Consider the following 17,840-nt stretch of genomic DNA (forward strand, 5'->3'; position numbering starts at 1 on the left):
GGGACATTTTTCAGGTTTGTAGAAAGATCTGTCTTGTCTGTTCCTGGCTCCAGTTATTGGATTTAAGTAGCCTCAGATCTGGCCAACTTGGCTATTAGAATATACAAGCAGGGACCCACAGGGAACTAGCAGGGAGGGGATATCCTGTTTCCCTTGCTTTTAATGCATCTCCCCCACCCCTTTTCTGGCAGAAATCACCTCTTTCTTTGTGTCCACAACCTCTGCCTTTCAACTCCTCCTCTGAAGACTGCTTGGCATGCAGGGGGCAACAAAAACTCCCACACCCTCCCCATCTCCAGCTTTGCCGGAATGCAACTACTCCTGTGCTCCCCCCAGCCTCTATCTTTGTCAGGTCAGCAGGGGGCCTTCAACAGCTCCTGTGCTCACTCCACCTGCATCTTTGCCAGCTTGGTAAGGAGGGGGAGTTGTGAGCACAGGGGCAGTGACTCTTCCCCCCCACACACACACTTATATCTTTGCCAGCTGGCTGGGAGTAGTGATGACTCCCATGCATCATTCCTCCAGTCCTCTCCAGTTCTGCTACCTCAGTTGCTAGAGGTGAGTGGGTGAGAACAATTGCTCCTTCTCCCACCCTCCTCCTGTTCACATGGCAAGAAGTACTGTAGCTGCTCTTCAAGGCCACCGTGGCTGGGCCCAGTGTGAATCCTGAATTCTTCCACTGCAGAGGAGCTCTTGCCACTGCAGAGGAGCTCCAGCTGGGCCTGGAGTGGCTCCTGGACCCCACCAACTCCAGGTCTGCAGCAGTTCCAGGAGAGAGGAGGTAAGTCTGTTGTCTGTACATGAGAGGACCATGCATGAACAAACAGTTCCAACTGCCTGTCAAGGGTTGGAAGGGGCGCGGAGTCCTTAAAGCCATAGGGGAGGCTTGCTTAGCAGGATTTCCTTAGCGCTGCTGCTAGCCCAGTCTCCCTGATGCCTTTAAACACAATCCTCCCCCCCTTACACCAGACAGGTGGGTGTTTGTCATGTGTAGGAGCAGGGTCAGGGTACTTTTAATCCATCAGGGAGGCTGCCCCAGCAGGATCACCTGACAGACAACTGCATGTCAGATGGAGAGATGGAGGAGGGTGTGTGAGAGTGTGTCTAAAGCCACTGGGGAGGCTGGTCCAGCAGCATTGCTAAGGTGTTTCTGTTCAGGCAGCCTCCCTGATGCATTAAAGTACCCTGGTCCTGCTCCTACACCTGACAGATACCTGCCTGTCTGGTGCTGGGGGGGAGTGTGTTTAAAGGCATCGGTGAGGCTGGGCCAGTCTTGCAAGCCATTGTGGAGTCTAGGTTGGCTCCCTGATGGCTTTAAGCACCCTGCAACCGCTGCTGCACCTGACAGAAAACCGCCTGTCAGGTGTAGGAGGTGGGGGGCATGTTTGAAGCCATGGGGAGGCTGGGCTAGCAGCGTTACTGCACCTCACAGGTGGTTGGCCATTCCTGATTTCCTCAGCTGTCATTAGCTCTCTGTAATTGTTTGTTTTTTAACCTCAGAACACTGAGTTCTGTAGCTGACCAGTCAGTGAGTGTGGGGTGCAAGGAGGCAGCAGCCTGGCAGCCACATACGAAGCAATGGAGGGGAGCACATTTTACCCCTTTTGACCCCATTAGGGGTTGAATTTCTAAAAATCGCTTCTTAGTGAGCATCTACATCATGGTAGGAGTGCTGTCCCTGAATTTCGTGTTTCTAGGTCCAGGGGTTTGGCCTGGGCGTTGATTTTATGGTGAGGGGACTTTCTTTTAGATAGATAGATAGATAGATAGATAGATAGATAGATAGATAGATAGATAGATAGATAGATAGATAGATGAAGATAGTGGCTTTCACCAGCTTTTCCTGGTTAGCCTGCCTGTGGTCTTTCCTGGACTGAAAAGATCTGGCCTCCATGGTGCATGCACTGGTAACATCTAAGTTAAATTATGGTATATGTAGGTCTACCCTTGAAAAGTGTTCAGAAAATTCAGCTGGCACAGATTGCTGCAGCCAGAATGCTGAGTGAAATGGTTGATAGGGACCATCACACTCCAGTTTTGTTTCTGTTTATTTATTTATTTATTATTCTGAGTCCTAGTTTGTTTCTGGGCCCTATTCAAAGTGTAGGTGGTGACCTTTAAAGACCTGTACAGTTGGGACTGGCATACTTTAGGGACCACCTACCAGCCACTATTAGTTATCATCTGAGGCCCTGCGTTCTTGTTTGTAGCTCCCTCCCAGGTATATTCATTTATTACTGTCTTCTGGTTGAAGGTAAAGAGTTTCTTTGTTTCATCTGGAATCCCCTCAGCAATCTCTCCTTCCTGTTCTATGTTTTAATTGTTTGCTGTGTGTTTTTATATATGTATTTTACTTTTGGTTTAATTGTTAATTTTTTTAATTGTTAGCTGCCTTGGTGGCCTTGATTGGGAAGGAAAGTGGCATATAAATTGTATAAATAAATAAATTAAAATTATATAAACCTCAATTAACTCACTTCAACAACTGAAACTTTCAGGGCAATAATCTATATGATGCACAAAACAAATGCATGTGTACAGTGAGGTAGTGCTTTAGAAATTCCATTATTTAATTTTGTATCTGAATAATCACTGCTCATGGAAGTTTGTAGTAACTTCTTATATCTAGGTGGGCCATTTCTTGTAATCTTCATAGGCCTAAAGCAGTTTAAGACCTTTATTCCTTATGATGTCTTTGAAACATGTGATTGGGATTAATACATTTAAAAGTAATCAGAGATGGTTTCTTTGAAACTTTGATTGTTGAACTACTTATATTTCGGTTGGATTCATTCTGTTCAGATCATTGTCAGTATACGAAATGGAAAGAAAGGGTGGGGGAACAAGAATTGCTTTATTTGCATGGGATTTAATAGTTTTACTGTGTTTTGAAATTAGTTATGATTATGTATCTAAAAAGTATATGTGACATTTTCAATCATTTATAGCCTAGCCAGTAGTTTAATATAAAATGGCTTTTTAGGTTATCTTCTTGTCATACAATGAATAAGTTCTTCACCTGGAATAAATCCATGTTTTTCCGCTGTTGGTAGTGGAAACGTGACTTTGTCCAAAGTCAGCAAAAGTCATAATAGAAATCCAGAGAGTAGGATTTTATTTACTGTACAGCAGGATTTGTCACACCCTGAACACTCCCTGTTTGAATTGCTGCCTTCGGGTAGAAGTAGGGCTGCCAAATGTGGGCGGGGGGCGGGGAATCCCCTGCTTTGAAGCCCCGATTTCCGACATGGCGGAATCGGGGCCCGGGGGAACCCCGGCGTGCGCATCACTAGCAAGTGACGTGGGCACGCCGGGCATGCGGGGGGCGGGGCCACGGCCATACAAGGGAAAACTCTATGGTTGTCCCTTGTATGGCCATGGCCCCGCCCCCAGCGTGCCTACGTCACTTCCGGGTGACGTGCACGCGGCGCGCGCGCACACATCCCTGACGCTGGCCAGGAGCCCCCTGCTCCCGGCGAAGACGGATTTGGCAATCCTAGGTAGAAGATATAGGACAATTAAAACAAGGACAAACAGATTAAAAAAACAGTTTTTATTCGAGAGCTATTATTGCTTTAAATGCTGTATGAAGTTGGAATTTGGGTGACATTGGTGGTTTAAGTTGCAATGTGAACTTTAAGGGAGTTATGGGATGGTTGTGAATGGTTGTGTGAGTGTATATGAGTATGGCTGTAGATCACTGAAATGATTGCACCTTTAATTTCATTGTACTATGTACAATGACAATATAGTATATTATTATTATTATTATTATTATTATTATTATTATTATTATTATTTTTAAAACTATGAAGGGATATGAAGATGTCAGTAAAATTATTTTTGGAATAATTTTATAACAAAAAATGCTTCACTCTTACAATTTCTACAAGAAATATGAAGCTGAAATGTAATACACGTGTAGTCCAAGATAGCCTGAATATTTTTATTTTGAAGTTTGAAACTAGGATATTTCTACAGATTCCACTTTTATGAGACGTGTAGGGTACCTTTGAATAGTTGCGATTGCATTGTCAGAGAGTTAACCAGCCTGAGGTGGCAACCTGAGAAAGGGCTTTCTTGGCCATGGCAGTGAAACTTTGGAACTCCTTCCCCCGGAAGATTTGTCTGTATCCCTCTGTTATTGTCTTCCAGCAGCAGATGAAGAAAACTTTTGAAAACTCACACCCTGAAAATCTAGTTGCTCTCTAAGGTCCTACAGGACTCAAATCTAGCTATTCTACTGCAGACCAAACCTTCTGAAACATGTAAGATAAAGACAGTACAAAGACAGTACAATAATCTAATAATGCCTTATGAAGGTAGAAGAAAAAAAGAAAGCGGCCTAAAATTTTCAGAGGCAGTTTAAAATTCCTTTCATTACTTTATTATTACTTTTATAGAAAGTGCCATCCTGCACAAAGAGTTCCAATTATCTCTTTTCTAAATTGTGTGCACAGAATTTGTCTAGTGCTATGTGCTGAAGGGGGAAAGGGGTGATAGGTGAAGAGATTAGAGGATACATTCTTTCCTCAAATTTCAGTGTGTGCCAACATTTTCTCTGACATGCAATTGAAAATCATGGTCCTTTCTGCTGCCTCTGATTGGGGTCCCAGTTGATGTGCCCAACGCTCAACTTTTTAAAAAAAGGTTGGTCTAGATGTTGAAAACAATGTCAGACCTTTTGTGCTAGAGGGAACAAAGGATGAAGAGCAAAGGAACACTGTGCTTTGAACACTGTCCTTTTCATTTCAAGTCTTTCAACACTATGTTTTAATCTTACAGAACCAAGCTGAAGAGAACATTAATGGTGCAAAGGCATTTATGGGCCAGAGATTGGAGAAGATAGGGCAAAGATGTGGACTGCTATGGCTAAATACTTGCTAAGGATCAAAGTCCATCAAGACTATCTTCATACTCTGCTGCAAACACAGAAGGGCAAAAGCATTCATCAAAAGCATTTCTCCCTGAGTAGGAGGCCTTGGCAACATTCAGCTGGGACAGCACAGGCTGTTCAGACCTTCAACGCAGGTGCACCCATCCGGAAAGTGGAAGCTCTGGATAAGAACCAGTTTGTCTGTGTTCATTGGGAAGACGGGAGTCAGAGCCTTTATCCTTCTGTGTGGCTACGAGACAATTGCCAGTGCCCTGACTGCTTTTTGCACTCTGCTAAGGCCCGTAAATTACTACTTGAAAATCTGGATGTCAATATTGAGGCAAAAGATGTCACTTTGACAGAACAAAAAAAGGTAACTTTTTGTTTTATCAGAAAAAGAAGATAATGTTTTCACATTATAAAATATGAAATGAAAAACATACAATAATTTCACTGTGTTCATGATAATACTTAAAACTTCTTATTTCTTGCACAAATTGTCTTCAGATTTAAGACACTGTTAGTGGGGAAAAAACGTCAGGCACTTTAATGACACGAAGACTTTTCTGACTCTTCACCCCCCAAAGCCAACAAAGCAAATAACATGCCTGCCAGATTTTTTTTGTATAAGTAAGTTTACTTTAGGCTGTTTTCAGTATATTTTTTTGTTGACTAAGGTATACATTATATGGCCAGACAACCACACCAGTGAATTTGAGGCTGAATGGTTGAAGAAGAGATGTTTTTCTGAGCAAGCGAGAGCAAAAATACAAGAAGAATTATTTCTATCAGGTAAGGATTCATACCAGCTCTATGGAAAATTTATTAAAGCGGAAGGGTTCTTACTAGAAGAGGACTTCACTAACAACATTAATATTGTTGTTTTTGTTGATAAGTTGTTTATTTACTTCATTTCTCACGGAAACTCAAGGCAGAATGCAAAATTCAAAAGCAAAAGATGCAGTAAAAACTGTATAATACATAAAATAAAATGGAAGGCAACTGCCTATTAAACTTACAACCAGTGTTCCCTCTAAGCTGAGTTAGTGTGAGCTAGCTCACAGTTTTTTAGCCTCCAGCTCATACATTTTTGTCCAAGCTCAAGAAGTATGGCTCCAGTGCAAACTAATTTATGCAGTAACCAAATTGCTCGCTCACAACCTTAATGCCAGTTGCTCACAAAGTAGAATTTTTGCTCACAAGACTCTAAAGCTTAGAGGGAACATTGCTTACAACCTATTCCCTTTGTAAGAAAGCCCTCCGAAACAACTTCTTTTATATATTCTATGGAATGAAGAAAGTGTGGAAGCTTTCCTGCCTTTGTCAAGCAGGCCATTCCATCAAGCAGGGGCAGAGTGGAAGGAAAAAAATATGGAGGGAGGAAGATCCAAGCCTTCAGCCCAACAGGACTTTTCCAGGTGGCTTTAATGGCCAGTCTGCTCCTGCCACCAAGTGCTTTAAAGTATTGGAAGTTCAGTAAAAGCTTTGATATACAGCACTCATGAAATGTGAGGGTTGGCTGTAAATCAAAACTGCCATATACTCAAGCCTCTTGCTTTGCCCTGCACCCTACCCAGAGGAATCTATAGTAGAGTTACCAGGCTGAGCAGGAGGGTTGGGGGCGGGGGCATGGGGGCATGCGACTTTGGCAACATCACTGATGCCACTAATGGGTTTAATGAAGAAGTGACAATAGGTAGCTCTAGGAATCACTGAGGCAGTTCCAGGAATTCCTAGTGCTACCCATTATCACATCTGGGTTGTACCCAGAAGTGATGTACCAGTGCTAGGGTTGCCAGCTCCAGGTTGGGAAACTCCTGAAGACTTGGGGGTAGAGCCTGGGGAGGACAGGGACCTCAGTGGGTACAATGCCAGAGTCCACCCTCTAAACCATTCATTTCCTCCGGGGAAACTGATCTCTGTAGTCTGGAGATAAGCTGTGATTCCGGGGGATCCCCAGGAGGCTGGCACCCCTAACCAGTACAGAGGTGGCAGCGATTTTTGCTTAATTTTTCTCCTGCTGCTGCTCAGCAGGCAACAGAGGAGATCAGCAGGAGGCCTGGCAACCCTAATTCGCAGCAGCTCAACCTCACCATGGTTGCAACCCACACACACACACACATACACACACACAGAGTGATAGCCCCTAACCAGGGAACCATCCTATATAGCATGCAAACAAGTGGCCCAGCGGCCTGGGAACTCTCCAGCAGTGCTGGCTCCCAACAACTCAAGGCAGGCTGAAGGGGAGGAGGCACCTTGGCTGTCAGAAACCTGACAATGGACAGAGGTATACATCGGGCCAGCCTAGAAGCAATAGTGGCATGCACATGCCCTTGGGTGATAATGACTGACTAAATGTTTTGGATAATCCAGTGCAGGAGAACAAAGGTTTTCTGTACTTCATTGTGACAAGCCGTTCCTACCTACTGAGGGGACTCACACAGCCTCTTACGATTTTGGGGAACCAGGTTTGCCTTCCCTACAGTTACCAGGTGTTCCTAAGGTACTAAGTGTATAGGAGGAATGGGTTTGCTGCCGTGAGATTCGTTTTGTGGTGCGTAAGTAGAATACAAAAATCATATATATATATAAACGACACAGAAGATTTATTTATTTACAGGTTGGCTTCAAAAAACAGATCAGCAGCACAGGTCTCCAGATAGGCAAAGGAGGAGAGGCACATACAATTAAGCTAGTTATAGCTTCAAAGCATGGTTTGAATTTTCTTTAATACTTTCTGGAACAAACAGGCTTTTCCTGAATAATCACTACATTCAGGGGTCATTTCGTAGAAAAAGAGCTAGCATATGCCAAACCCCCTGACATCACCGGAAGTGTGTCCTCCCCACAGCCGGCGGCGACCTCCAGCGGGCACCAGCAGGGAGCTCCAGGCCCCGCCCTCCCGCACCTCACCCGGGGGGATAGCGTCCCCCCCGCGTCCCCCCCCAAATGATCCCTGACTACATTTGATCCTCTCTCACACACAGGATTCCACCCACACCACTCTGTCCTTTCCCAAGAGTCAGACTAAATGGTACAAAGTCTGCTCATTACCAGAGACAGGCCTAACAATCGGGTTCTCCATTCTCTCCCAAAAGTAGAGCTAAACCACTCTGCCATACTACCAAGCAGGGATACCCTTCACTCCGCCTGCTCGTTTTCTGAGCCAGACCTGAGTGATCACTGCACTCTGTCCCTGAGGCGGAACTGAACTCCACTCCTGCTGTGTTTTCCTCCAACATTCCATCCTGCAGATAAAGGTAGGTTGGTTGCTGGATGGGAAAGAGATAGGATTGCCAATTCCAAGTTAGGCAATTTCTAGAGATTTGGGGGATGGAGCCTGGGGAGGGGGGGCAAGGGAGGGACCTCTGAGGGATATAATGACATAAACTCCACCCTCCAAAGCAGCCATTTTCTCCTCCTAGGGTTGCCAGTGGGGGCTGGAGATCAACCCGAATTTCAACTGCTCTCCAGATGACACAGATAATTTCCCCTAGAGAAAATGGCTGCTTTGGAGGGTGGATTATATGGCATTATACCCTGCTGAGGTTGTTACCTTCCCCAGAGCTCACCCTTCATCCCCATATCCAGGAATCTTTCAGCCTGGAACTGGCAATCCCTAACCGGGTACCGGTCTATGTCTTTGGGGAATCTGTTATTCAAGGATATCTCCAGGCCAATGTTCCCTCTAAGCTGAGTTAGTGTGAGCTAGCTCACAGTTTTTCTGCCTCCAGCTCACACATTTTTGTCTCAGCTCAGGAAGGATGGCTCCAGAGCAAACTAGTTTATGCAGAAGCCAGATTGCTCACTCACAACTTTAATGCCAGCAGCTCACAAAGTAGAATGTTTGCTCACAAGACTCCACAGCTTAGAGGGAACATTGCTCCAGGCCCCACCTAGAGGTCAGCAATCTAGAGGGAAAGAAGGAAGCAGGAAAAGGGTAGAGGCTATAGGGGCTTTAAGGAAGTAAAACAGATAATAGTGGTGGAGGGTGAAATAAGATGCCTCCTACAAGTGCTTGCGAATTCCCACTTGTCTGTATACCAGGGATGGCCAAACTGCAGCTTGGGAGCCGCATGCAGCTCTTTCATACATATTGTGCGGCTCCTGGCAGGGCAGCTGGGGAAGCGAAGGGGAGGCATGCCTCTCCAATCAATCTTCCCTTCCGCAGCCAGTGTTCCCCTCCCTGGGTAGGCTTGAGCTGGGGGGGTGGAGCAGAGAAAGAAAGCAACTTTAACTTTAAATGCATTCTCATCCCACCCACCCCTCCAGCCGGCTTGGAGAAGGGGTGTGTCTCTCTAAACCCCTTCTCCAAGCCAAGCCAGAAGGGTGGGGGCTTGGAGGATGTCTTGTGGCTCTCAAACATCTGATGTTTATTCTATGCAGCTCTTACATTAAGCAAGTTTGGTCACCCCTGCTATATACTAATAGCCAAGCCAGCCAAATCTTTGGATACTTAAATCCGATAACTGGAGTTGTGGGGGGGAAATCAGAGAGTTTTAAAAACCTGGAAATGATAAATTATATAGCTTTAAGCAGCAGATTTCCTCAGTGGCTGTTGCTAGGCAACCTCAGTATTCCAGGCTGGGTTTTTGTGAGTAAAAAGCCAGATGGAGAGGGCAGAGTCCTTTCCAGGCCTGTTCTGGCCTTTCCAGGACAACTGGGGCCAGGCCTCACTAGGATTTCCAGCTCCAAGTTAGGAAATCTTGGAGATTTTGTGGTGGTGTAGAAGGAGGGCAGGTTTTGGGGAGATGAGAGTCCTCAGCTGAATATAATGCCATAGATTCCACCATCCAGACTAGCGATTTTCTCCTGGGGAATTGATCTCTGTCATCTGCAGTTCAGTTGTAATTTTGAGAGATCCCCAGGTCCCACCTGGAGTTTGGCAACCCTAGGACTGGAAGCAACCTCTGGGTGACCTGATACCATAAAAACATAAGAAGAGCCCTGTTGGATCAGACCAGTGGTCCATCTAGTGCAGTATCCTGTCTCACACAGTGGCCAACCAATTCCTCTGGAGGGCCAACAGCAAAGAGGCCAACACTTTCCCCTGGTGTTGCCATTGGGATTCAGATGTTGACTGCCTCTGAATGTGGAGGTTCCCCCTCAGTCGCCATGACTAGTAACCTATCCTCCATGAATCTATCTATTCTCCTTTTAAAGCTCTCTATTCCTTTGGCTGTCTCTGCAACTTCTGGCAGCAAATTCCACATTTTAATCACTCGTCGTGTAAAGAAGCATTTCCTTTTGTCTGTCCTGAATCTATTGTCCATCAGCTTCATTTGATGCCCTCGAGTTCTAGTATTTTGGAAGAGGGAGAAAAAGTTCTCTTTGTCAACTCTCTCTACCCTACACATAATTTTATAAACCTCTCTCATGCCCCCCCTTAATCATCCATTTTCTAAACTAAAAAGTCCCACTCTTCAGCCTTTCCTCATAGGAAAGGTGCTCCAGCCCTCTAATCATCTTGGTTGCCCTCTTCCTTACTTTTTCCAGCTCTGTGATCTCCTTTTTTAGACAAGGTGACCAGAACTGTACACAACATTCTAAATGAAGCCGTGTCATAGATCTATAAAGGGGCATTATCATTAGGGATGGGCATGAAGTGGGAAAATGTGGTTCGTTTCATGGCATGCTGGGTTTGCGAACCACAAACTGTCATGAACTTTTAGTTGCCAAACAAACCGATTTGGTTTGTGATGCCATAGAATGGCCCTTCTGGCATGCTGGAGACACCAAACTTAAAGGGGTCTCCAGCTGACTCTCCTCTACCTGCCCTCCAAGTCTGGTGAGGATTGGATTTACGGGGTCAAAGTTACACTCCCCTCACAAGAAGGTGCCCCTAGGAAAGTGCTTTCTAGGAAGTTACAGGCGCAGGTTCAGGAGTGTATAGAACAGACCCTGTGCAAGCTAGAGACATCAAACGCACAGGGGACCTCCCCTGATACTCCTCTACATGCCCTCCAAGTTATATGCAGATTGGATTTTGGGGGGTCTGAGTTATGGCACCCCAATAAAGATGTCCCCAGGAAAGTGCTTTTAGGGGAAATGTCAGGTGCAGGTTAAAAAGTGCACTGCACCAAGACACTTTAACATAAGAGAAGCCAATGTTGGATCAGGCCATCCAGTCCAACACTCTGTCACACAGTGGCCAGAAATACCAGGTGCCATCAGGAGGTCCACCAGTGGGGCCAGGACACTACAAGCCCTCCCACTGTTGCCCCCCCCCCAGTACCAAGAATACAGAGCATCACTTGCCCCACACTGAGAGTTCCTATCTATACCTTGTGGCTAATAGCCACTGATGGATCTCTGTTCCATATGTTTATCCAATTCCCTCTTGAAGCCATCCATGCTTGTAGCCACCACCACCTCCTGTGGCAGTGAATTCTATGTGTTAATCTGTTATGACTCCAGGAGATTTGCATGCCCCACCTGGTGGCTAGTAACCCTAGAAGGAGAGAAGGAAGCAGGAAAAGGGGAGAGGCTATGGGGGCTTTCAGGAAAGGGAAAGAGGAAATAGTGGGGGAGGAGGAAATAAGGTAACTCCCATAAGCGGGTTCCGCATATTTTCAGAATATATATATATACACACACAGTATTATGCTCAAATGAATAAACAGATATTGCACTGTTATTTGGAGGCCAGTTTTGCATTCTAGTTTTGTTGTGTCTTTAATGTGGAGGAGTGGTGGGGGGTGGAATTCATAGGAAATACAGAAGAGTTACTTTGTTCCCTTGACAGAGCTGTTCACAATTCAGAACATTGGTTTTCCCTCAGGAGAGAATGAAAACAGTTCATAAATGCTTTAATTGAATAACATGAACTGGCTCTTGTAACCTGGGCATAAAGACCATGTTCTTAAACAGAGTTCTGGGAAAGGAAATAATTGCTTTGTGAGCAGTTTTTGGGGATATTCCTCATATTTTACTCTCAGGTGGAAGCTTGAATTACACAGCTCATGTTTGAGATGCAGAGAGCCAAACAGTGCCTTTGCCCTACTAGCCTTGCAGCACTGATCTTTGTCTAATTACATAAGGATGGAGAACAATGTTCCCTCTAAGCCATGGAGTCTTATGAGCAAAAATTCTACTTTGTTACTTGCATTAAAGTTGTGAGTCAGTGATTTGGCTTCTGCATAAATTAGTTTGCTCTGGAGCCATCCTTCCTGAGCTAAGACAAAAATGTGTTAGCTGGAGGCTAAAAAACTGAGCTAGCTCACACTAACTCAGCTTAGAGGGAACACTGATGGAGAATATTGTATCCTACCATTCCACTGAAAAAGAAACCTGGAGCTGTCTTTCACACTGAGGAGCCTTTCTCTCATGGAAGTGCTCTTCCTCTCGTGAAAGGCTATTTAGGCCGAAGGAGCCCTTCAGACTTTGCTGAGTAGAGTGCCAGTATACAAGCCAGAATCTTGACATATTTACATTGCACTAATGGCTCCTGGAAACAGTTACATTTCACTCAAAGTATAAAATGGAAACTTTGGGTGAATGTTTTTGTATTAATTTTTTATTATTCCTAGATAATATCATCTTTGCTATACCTGGAGTCTTTGTACCATTTGCATCGATATTTGGCTTTCTAAAGAATTTTCACTGTAATGATTACCATGACATTTTATTATTAATGATTCTAACTACGGTTACATACAGGCAGTTGCTTTTCACAGAGCCAGAGTTCTATAGAGTCATCACTGCTTCTGGCATGTATGTTGAGGGTGGAAATCTTTTCCAATGTGGGGTCTCATCAAATTGGTTTGGGAGGCTCTTGGAGCATTTCGGAAACTGTGAGTGAATTCAGAAACGTGGACTTCTCAAACCAAGCTACCCAGTTTAAAATCTGAGCCCTATTACAAACCACTTCCAAGCCTCCCTGAAGTCCTCACACGGCTTATATTAGATTCATTTCCAGTCAATACTTCCTGCCACTCCTAACCCCCTTCTTCTCTCTGCCTCTTACCCCAGTCTCCTAATACTCTGGCCCTCAGCTTCCCTATGGCAGGCAAATCTAAGACTTCTCTTTTTCCCTAGCAACCTCCTCAATTCCAGTGGCTTTGCCATTTAGGACAGTTACCTCACACTTTTTTTTTTTTTTTTGCTCTGGTCTTTTAAGTTTGTTCTTCCTTTAGAACTGGACCATCTTCAGGCATGTGATTTTTTTTTTTTCTAGACTGTACCACTTTGAACTGCAGATGAGGGAATCATGTGTTTGAACGTTCCCCATATATAAAAACAGTGTAAGGGAAAAGAAGCATTCTACTTGACATTCTAGTATTTGTATTCTTCAGTCAGCATTGGGCAGATGGTCTCCAGAAGAGCAGGAAACCTTGATATAATCAGTTTATCTAATGAATGACACATTTTTCTTGCAAAATGTGAAAAGTACTATAGCTCATTGATAAGTCCACAAACCATGCAGTTTCCTAGACAGTTCTCTCTCTCTCTCTCTCTCTCTCTCTCTCTCTCTCCTCTCTCTCTCTCTCTCTCTCTCACACACACACACACACACACACACACACACACACACAAAGCATCTCATACAGCTTAGATCTGTTTTTCATCAGCAGTGACAAAACTGATTTTGAAAGACATGAATAACCTCATTTGGACTGCTTTATGTAATCTAAGCTATCCAAGTTTCCTGCAAATTGTTTGAAAAATAAATACATTTTCAAGGAAGTATTTTAGAGCAACCTTGGAAGTGAGATGTAAGTCTGTTGGAACAGCCATGTCTTTTTAGCATATCTTAACAGTTTCAACTCTGCTCTGCAGTAGCGAAATGGAAATAATGCCAAGCGTGGTTAAGTAGTAGAAACAGTGCATCATGCTGAAATGGTAGAATAATGTAAGCAGGATAGTTCACTACGAGGAAGCAATCCTTGTTTAGATCTGCTGCTTAATAGATTTTCAAGCTCTAACTTCATTTTTTAATGAGTAATTCTCTCTGTTATTTAAAAAAAGAGAAAATAATCTAATTCTGCGGACCAGTGGAAAGACAGGTATGGCTGTGGGGGATGGCAATTCACCAGTACAATAACAACCCTTTGAAAACCATAGCTGAATATCACATCCATTTTCCTAGGATGGATCCAGCTCTAGCCGAGAACCCCTTTCCCTTCAGCTTCTGCCACTGATTGAAGACATTGAAGGGAGGGCAAGAAGTAGTGGGGGAATCGGAACTCACTTTTAAAACTTTTTCGCTCGCCTCGCTCTCCGGTTCATTGACGGTCTGTTCACAGACACCTTTTAATCGCATTTCATTCGCTGACCTTCTTGCTTGTCCCGATTGGCATCAGCTATGCTCGGTAAAAACCGAGCCTCTCGGGGGGTGGACCGATTGGGGCAAGAAGGAGCGCCTCAATTCTCCGGCTTCGAGCCATCGAAGAGGTCGCCCTCCACGCGCCCCCGGCTTGGAGCCTCCTTACTGAGGCTCACCTGGGGGTGCCACTTGAGGTGGCACCCCTCCAACACCCCTGGAGCGTGGAATGCCTCCCCTGTTCAGGAGAGAGCCTCCGCCATCGCTGAAGCCACAAACTGGAAGTCGTGGTATTGTTCCACCACTCTTTAATACAGCTAAGCCGAGAATCACCTCCCTGAGGGATATGTTGAGATGGTTAGACAGTGTCATAGATTCGACGAACATGAAATTGAGCCAACTTCAGAGGACGGCGGAAGACAGGAAGGCCTGGCATGATCTGGTCCATGGGGTCGCAAAGAGTCTGACTCGACTGTGCGACTGAACAACAATAAAAACTTTATTTGGCATTTGTATTAGATTTTGATTCCTGTGTGCTGTTTTGGGAAATACTGTTGGTCAAAAAACAGGCTAAAAATATAAGACAGATGATTCACAAATTCTTTATTGCACTCCTACCGATGCTAAACCACTACGCTTACCAGGTGCATGCAAATGGCAAACTCCTGGTATTTGTTGCTGATGCCTACCGACACTCATCTGGTGAGTGGGTGGAAGCAGGCCAGCAAAATGGGGGGAAGCGATCTTCATCACCCATGATGACATCACTTCGGCGTGATCCAAAAGCACTAATAGCTCACCCGGGTGAAGTTCTAGCACTCACCCCAAAACTCCACGGAGTCCTAACCACTGCCATGCAGCCAGGGCTGTGGCATGCATTGGGATGTAGTGGTTCTAGGGATATGATGTTAACACCACATTGAATGTTATATTTATTTATTTATTTAATTAATTAATTTAACTTTAGGCTTGATATACCGCCCTAATCCCTAGGGGGTCTCTGGGCGGTTCACATATATAAGAGAAATTGTAGAAGTAATGTGCATCTATAACTGAAAAACTCATAGGGATGCATAACTGGCTGTTGAAGGAGTTGTCTAAATTTCTAAGGCCAGGTTTCCATCACTGATCACATTTTCAATTGCGGTGCGGTTCTGCCTTTGACTCCTTTGCTTGTCACAAATGTTGCCAACTGTAACGTTAATAACAAATAATAAAAAATTAAGACAATTTCATATTTAGGTGACTACTTTCAATGTTTTATGGTGTTTTCTTGTCATGCAGATTTGAAATTGGTAGCACAACACTTGCAGAACTGAGCATTTTCTTTGAATTTTAAATTTCCAGAAATCTAGTTGGTTGACGGGCAAAGGACATGCCCACTTTATTTGGTTAAAAAATACCAGGAAAACAGAAAAATCCAGCCAGATGTAATGTAAGCATTGGACAGTGCAATCCTGAGAACACTTGCCTGGGAGTAAGCCCCACTGAATAGACCTCAGTAGGATTCTGAGTAGACAGGATGACACTGTTAGAAAATGTTTTACAAGTTTTGTAGTATATGAGAATAAATTGTTCTACTTGTCAGCTAGTTTATTCCTCACTTGAATTGTAAACATATTTATGTGTACTGCCTTGAACTGTGATTTGCTCGGTTATTTGCAATAGTAGAGACATGTCAATCTGATTGAATATATCTGTTGGTAGTCATTGCTATATATATGGCTTTTCATGTTGTAGAAAAGTGTATGCAGTATTCTAGGGAATTGTGGTGTTGGAATCAATGGTCTTAAAGCCAGGGAGACAGTAGAATTGTCAGTTTGGGGTACAATCACATATACACCCCGCCTGGAAGAAATAGTTTGCAGGGGAGTGAACCTGGATCCTCAAGTAGAAGCTGGGACCAGAAGTATATTCTTCGATTAAGAACATATAAATAGCCCTTCTATATCAATCAGACTAGTGGTCCATCTAGTCCAGCATCCTATCTCACACAGTGACCAACCAGTTCCTCTAGAGGGCCAACAACAGGGCATAGAGGCCGAGGCCTTCCCCCTGATGTTGCCTCCTGGCACTGGGATTCAGAGGTTGACTGCCTCTGAATGTGGAGGTTCCCTCAGTCATCATGTTTAGTAGTCACTGATAGAACTGTCCTCCATTGATACACCAACTCCATCCTTCTCTATAATAAATAGACCTTGCAACTATTAAGGATGCTAGGAACTAGTGTAATACATTATACGTGAAACTATCCTTGAAGACAGTTCAGAAAATTCAGTTGACCCAGAATGTGGGAGCCAAATTGATTTGGGTTAAATACACAGGAGCATATAATTCTAATATTACAAGAGCCCACTGAACACCAGTTTGTTACTGGGATAAATTCAAGTTGTAGTTGTTACCTTTAAAGCCCTTTGTGGTTGGGTACCTTGAGGAGTTTCTGATCTACTGTGGTTGACACCTCCATCAGAGGCCAAACTGCCAAGTATCCGCTAATAGCATTTCCACTTGTGGTCCTGAATCTGTGGAATCTTATACCACCTGAGGCTTACCAAGTCCAAGAAGTTCCATTTGCCAGGTCCCATTTAGGCATACTGTTATAACATTTTAGTTTATGTGGACCTATAATGGAATGAAAGGGTATTCGTGCAATGTTTTATTTTTCTCTGCTAATGGAGAAAAGCTGCTGATTCCATTACTTTTACAACTTTATTACTGTTGATGGTTTAAATTGTATTTTTAGGGCCCCGGTCACACGAGCAGGAAACCGCGGGGGGGGAGCGTGGCAGTGTGCCCCGGGGCAAACTAAGGCGCCGTTACCTGACCAGACCTCCCGTGGAGGTACCGTGGAGGTACCGTGGAGATCCCGTGGGAAGGGAGAGGTGTCGATCGCGGCACAATCCCGCGCGCAAAAACGAAGCGCGCGGTTCGGCAAACTGGATAGTTTTTTTTTCTGTACAGCACGACTGCGCATGCTCGGTAGGGTGCTTTTGCGCATCCACGAAGACCTGGGGGAAAAAACGTTTTCGCGAGGACGGGAACATGGGCGGGCGCCGGATGCCTCCGGAAACGCGATCCGACGCCTGCCCTTGCCCCGCGGCTTCCGGATACTAGTACCTCCGAGGTACTAGTATTTTGCTGCGCGGTTTCAGCGGGAAGCCTCGTTTGAGCCCCGGGGGTGCTACGCTTCCCAGATGTGCTGGTGGGATCGCGTCCGGAAACTCCGCATGTCTTCCGTCTGACTAGGGTGGCTAATGTTCCGTGTGACCGCAGCCTAGATTGTTTTTTTTTTAATTGCTGCTTTCCGCTTTAAGAATCGTCATGAACTGAAAAATGGATTATACATTTTCAAGTAAATACACAAACAACTTTGATGGGAACTAATTTCCACTTGTGTATTTCAGTGTAGCAGATGTGATACCAGCCAGTTAGTAGTCTCTGCTCAGGTACTTAAAAGTCAAGGTTTAGCAAAGTAGTTAAAGAGAATCACAGAACCATAGAATAGTGATGTTGGAAAAGGCTCCAGTGGAACCCCTAGTCCCCTGATCGACAAAACTAATTTTGCTCATGAACGCCTTTGTGTGGGGACAGGGAGACAGGTTTTGCTTCTAGATTTGAAATTGCTGGGATGGGATGAAATCATCCCTCAGGATATCACATATGGCCCAGAGTCCACCAGTTGCTGATCCGTAGTCTAAA

General features: G+C 44.6%; 1 protein-coding gene across 1 annotated transcript in view; it reads left to right on the forward strand.

The window, feature by feature from the left end:
* The window catches only part of BBOX1 (butyrobetaine (gamma), 2-oxoglutarate dioxygenase (gamma-butyrobetaine hydroxylase) 1), a 71,366-nt gene that overhangs the window by 9,540 nt on the left and 43,986 nt on the right, over nt 1-17,840 (forward strand). Inside the window, exons 2-3 of the mRNA XM_015425685.1 lie at nt 4,786-5,249; nt 5,554-5,668. Of these exons, the coding sequence (XP_015281171.1) occupies nt 4,857-5,249; nt 5,554-5,668 (508 nt within the window). The 5' untranslated portion in view covers nt 4,786-4,856. The remainder of the gene's footprint in view (nt 1-4,785; nt 5,250-5,553; nt 5,669-17,840) is intronic.

This window comes from Gekko japonicus, unplaced genomic scaffold (genome assembly GCF_001447785.1).
Source record: "Gekko japonicus isolate JY-2015 unplaced genomic scaffold, Gekko_japonicus_V1.1 scaffold1316, whole genome shotgun sequence".
Lineage (NCBI taxonomy): Eukaryota > Metazoa > Chordata > Lepidosauria > Squamata > Gekkonidae > Gekko > Gekko japonicus.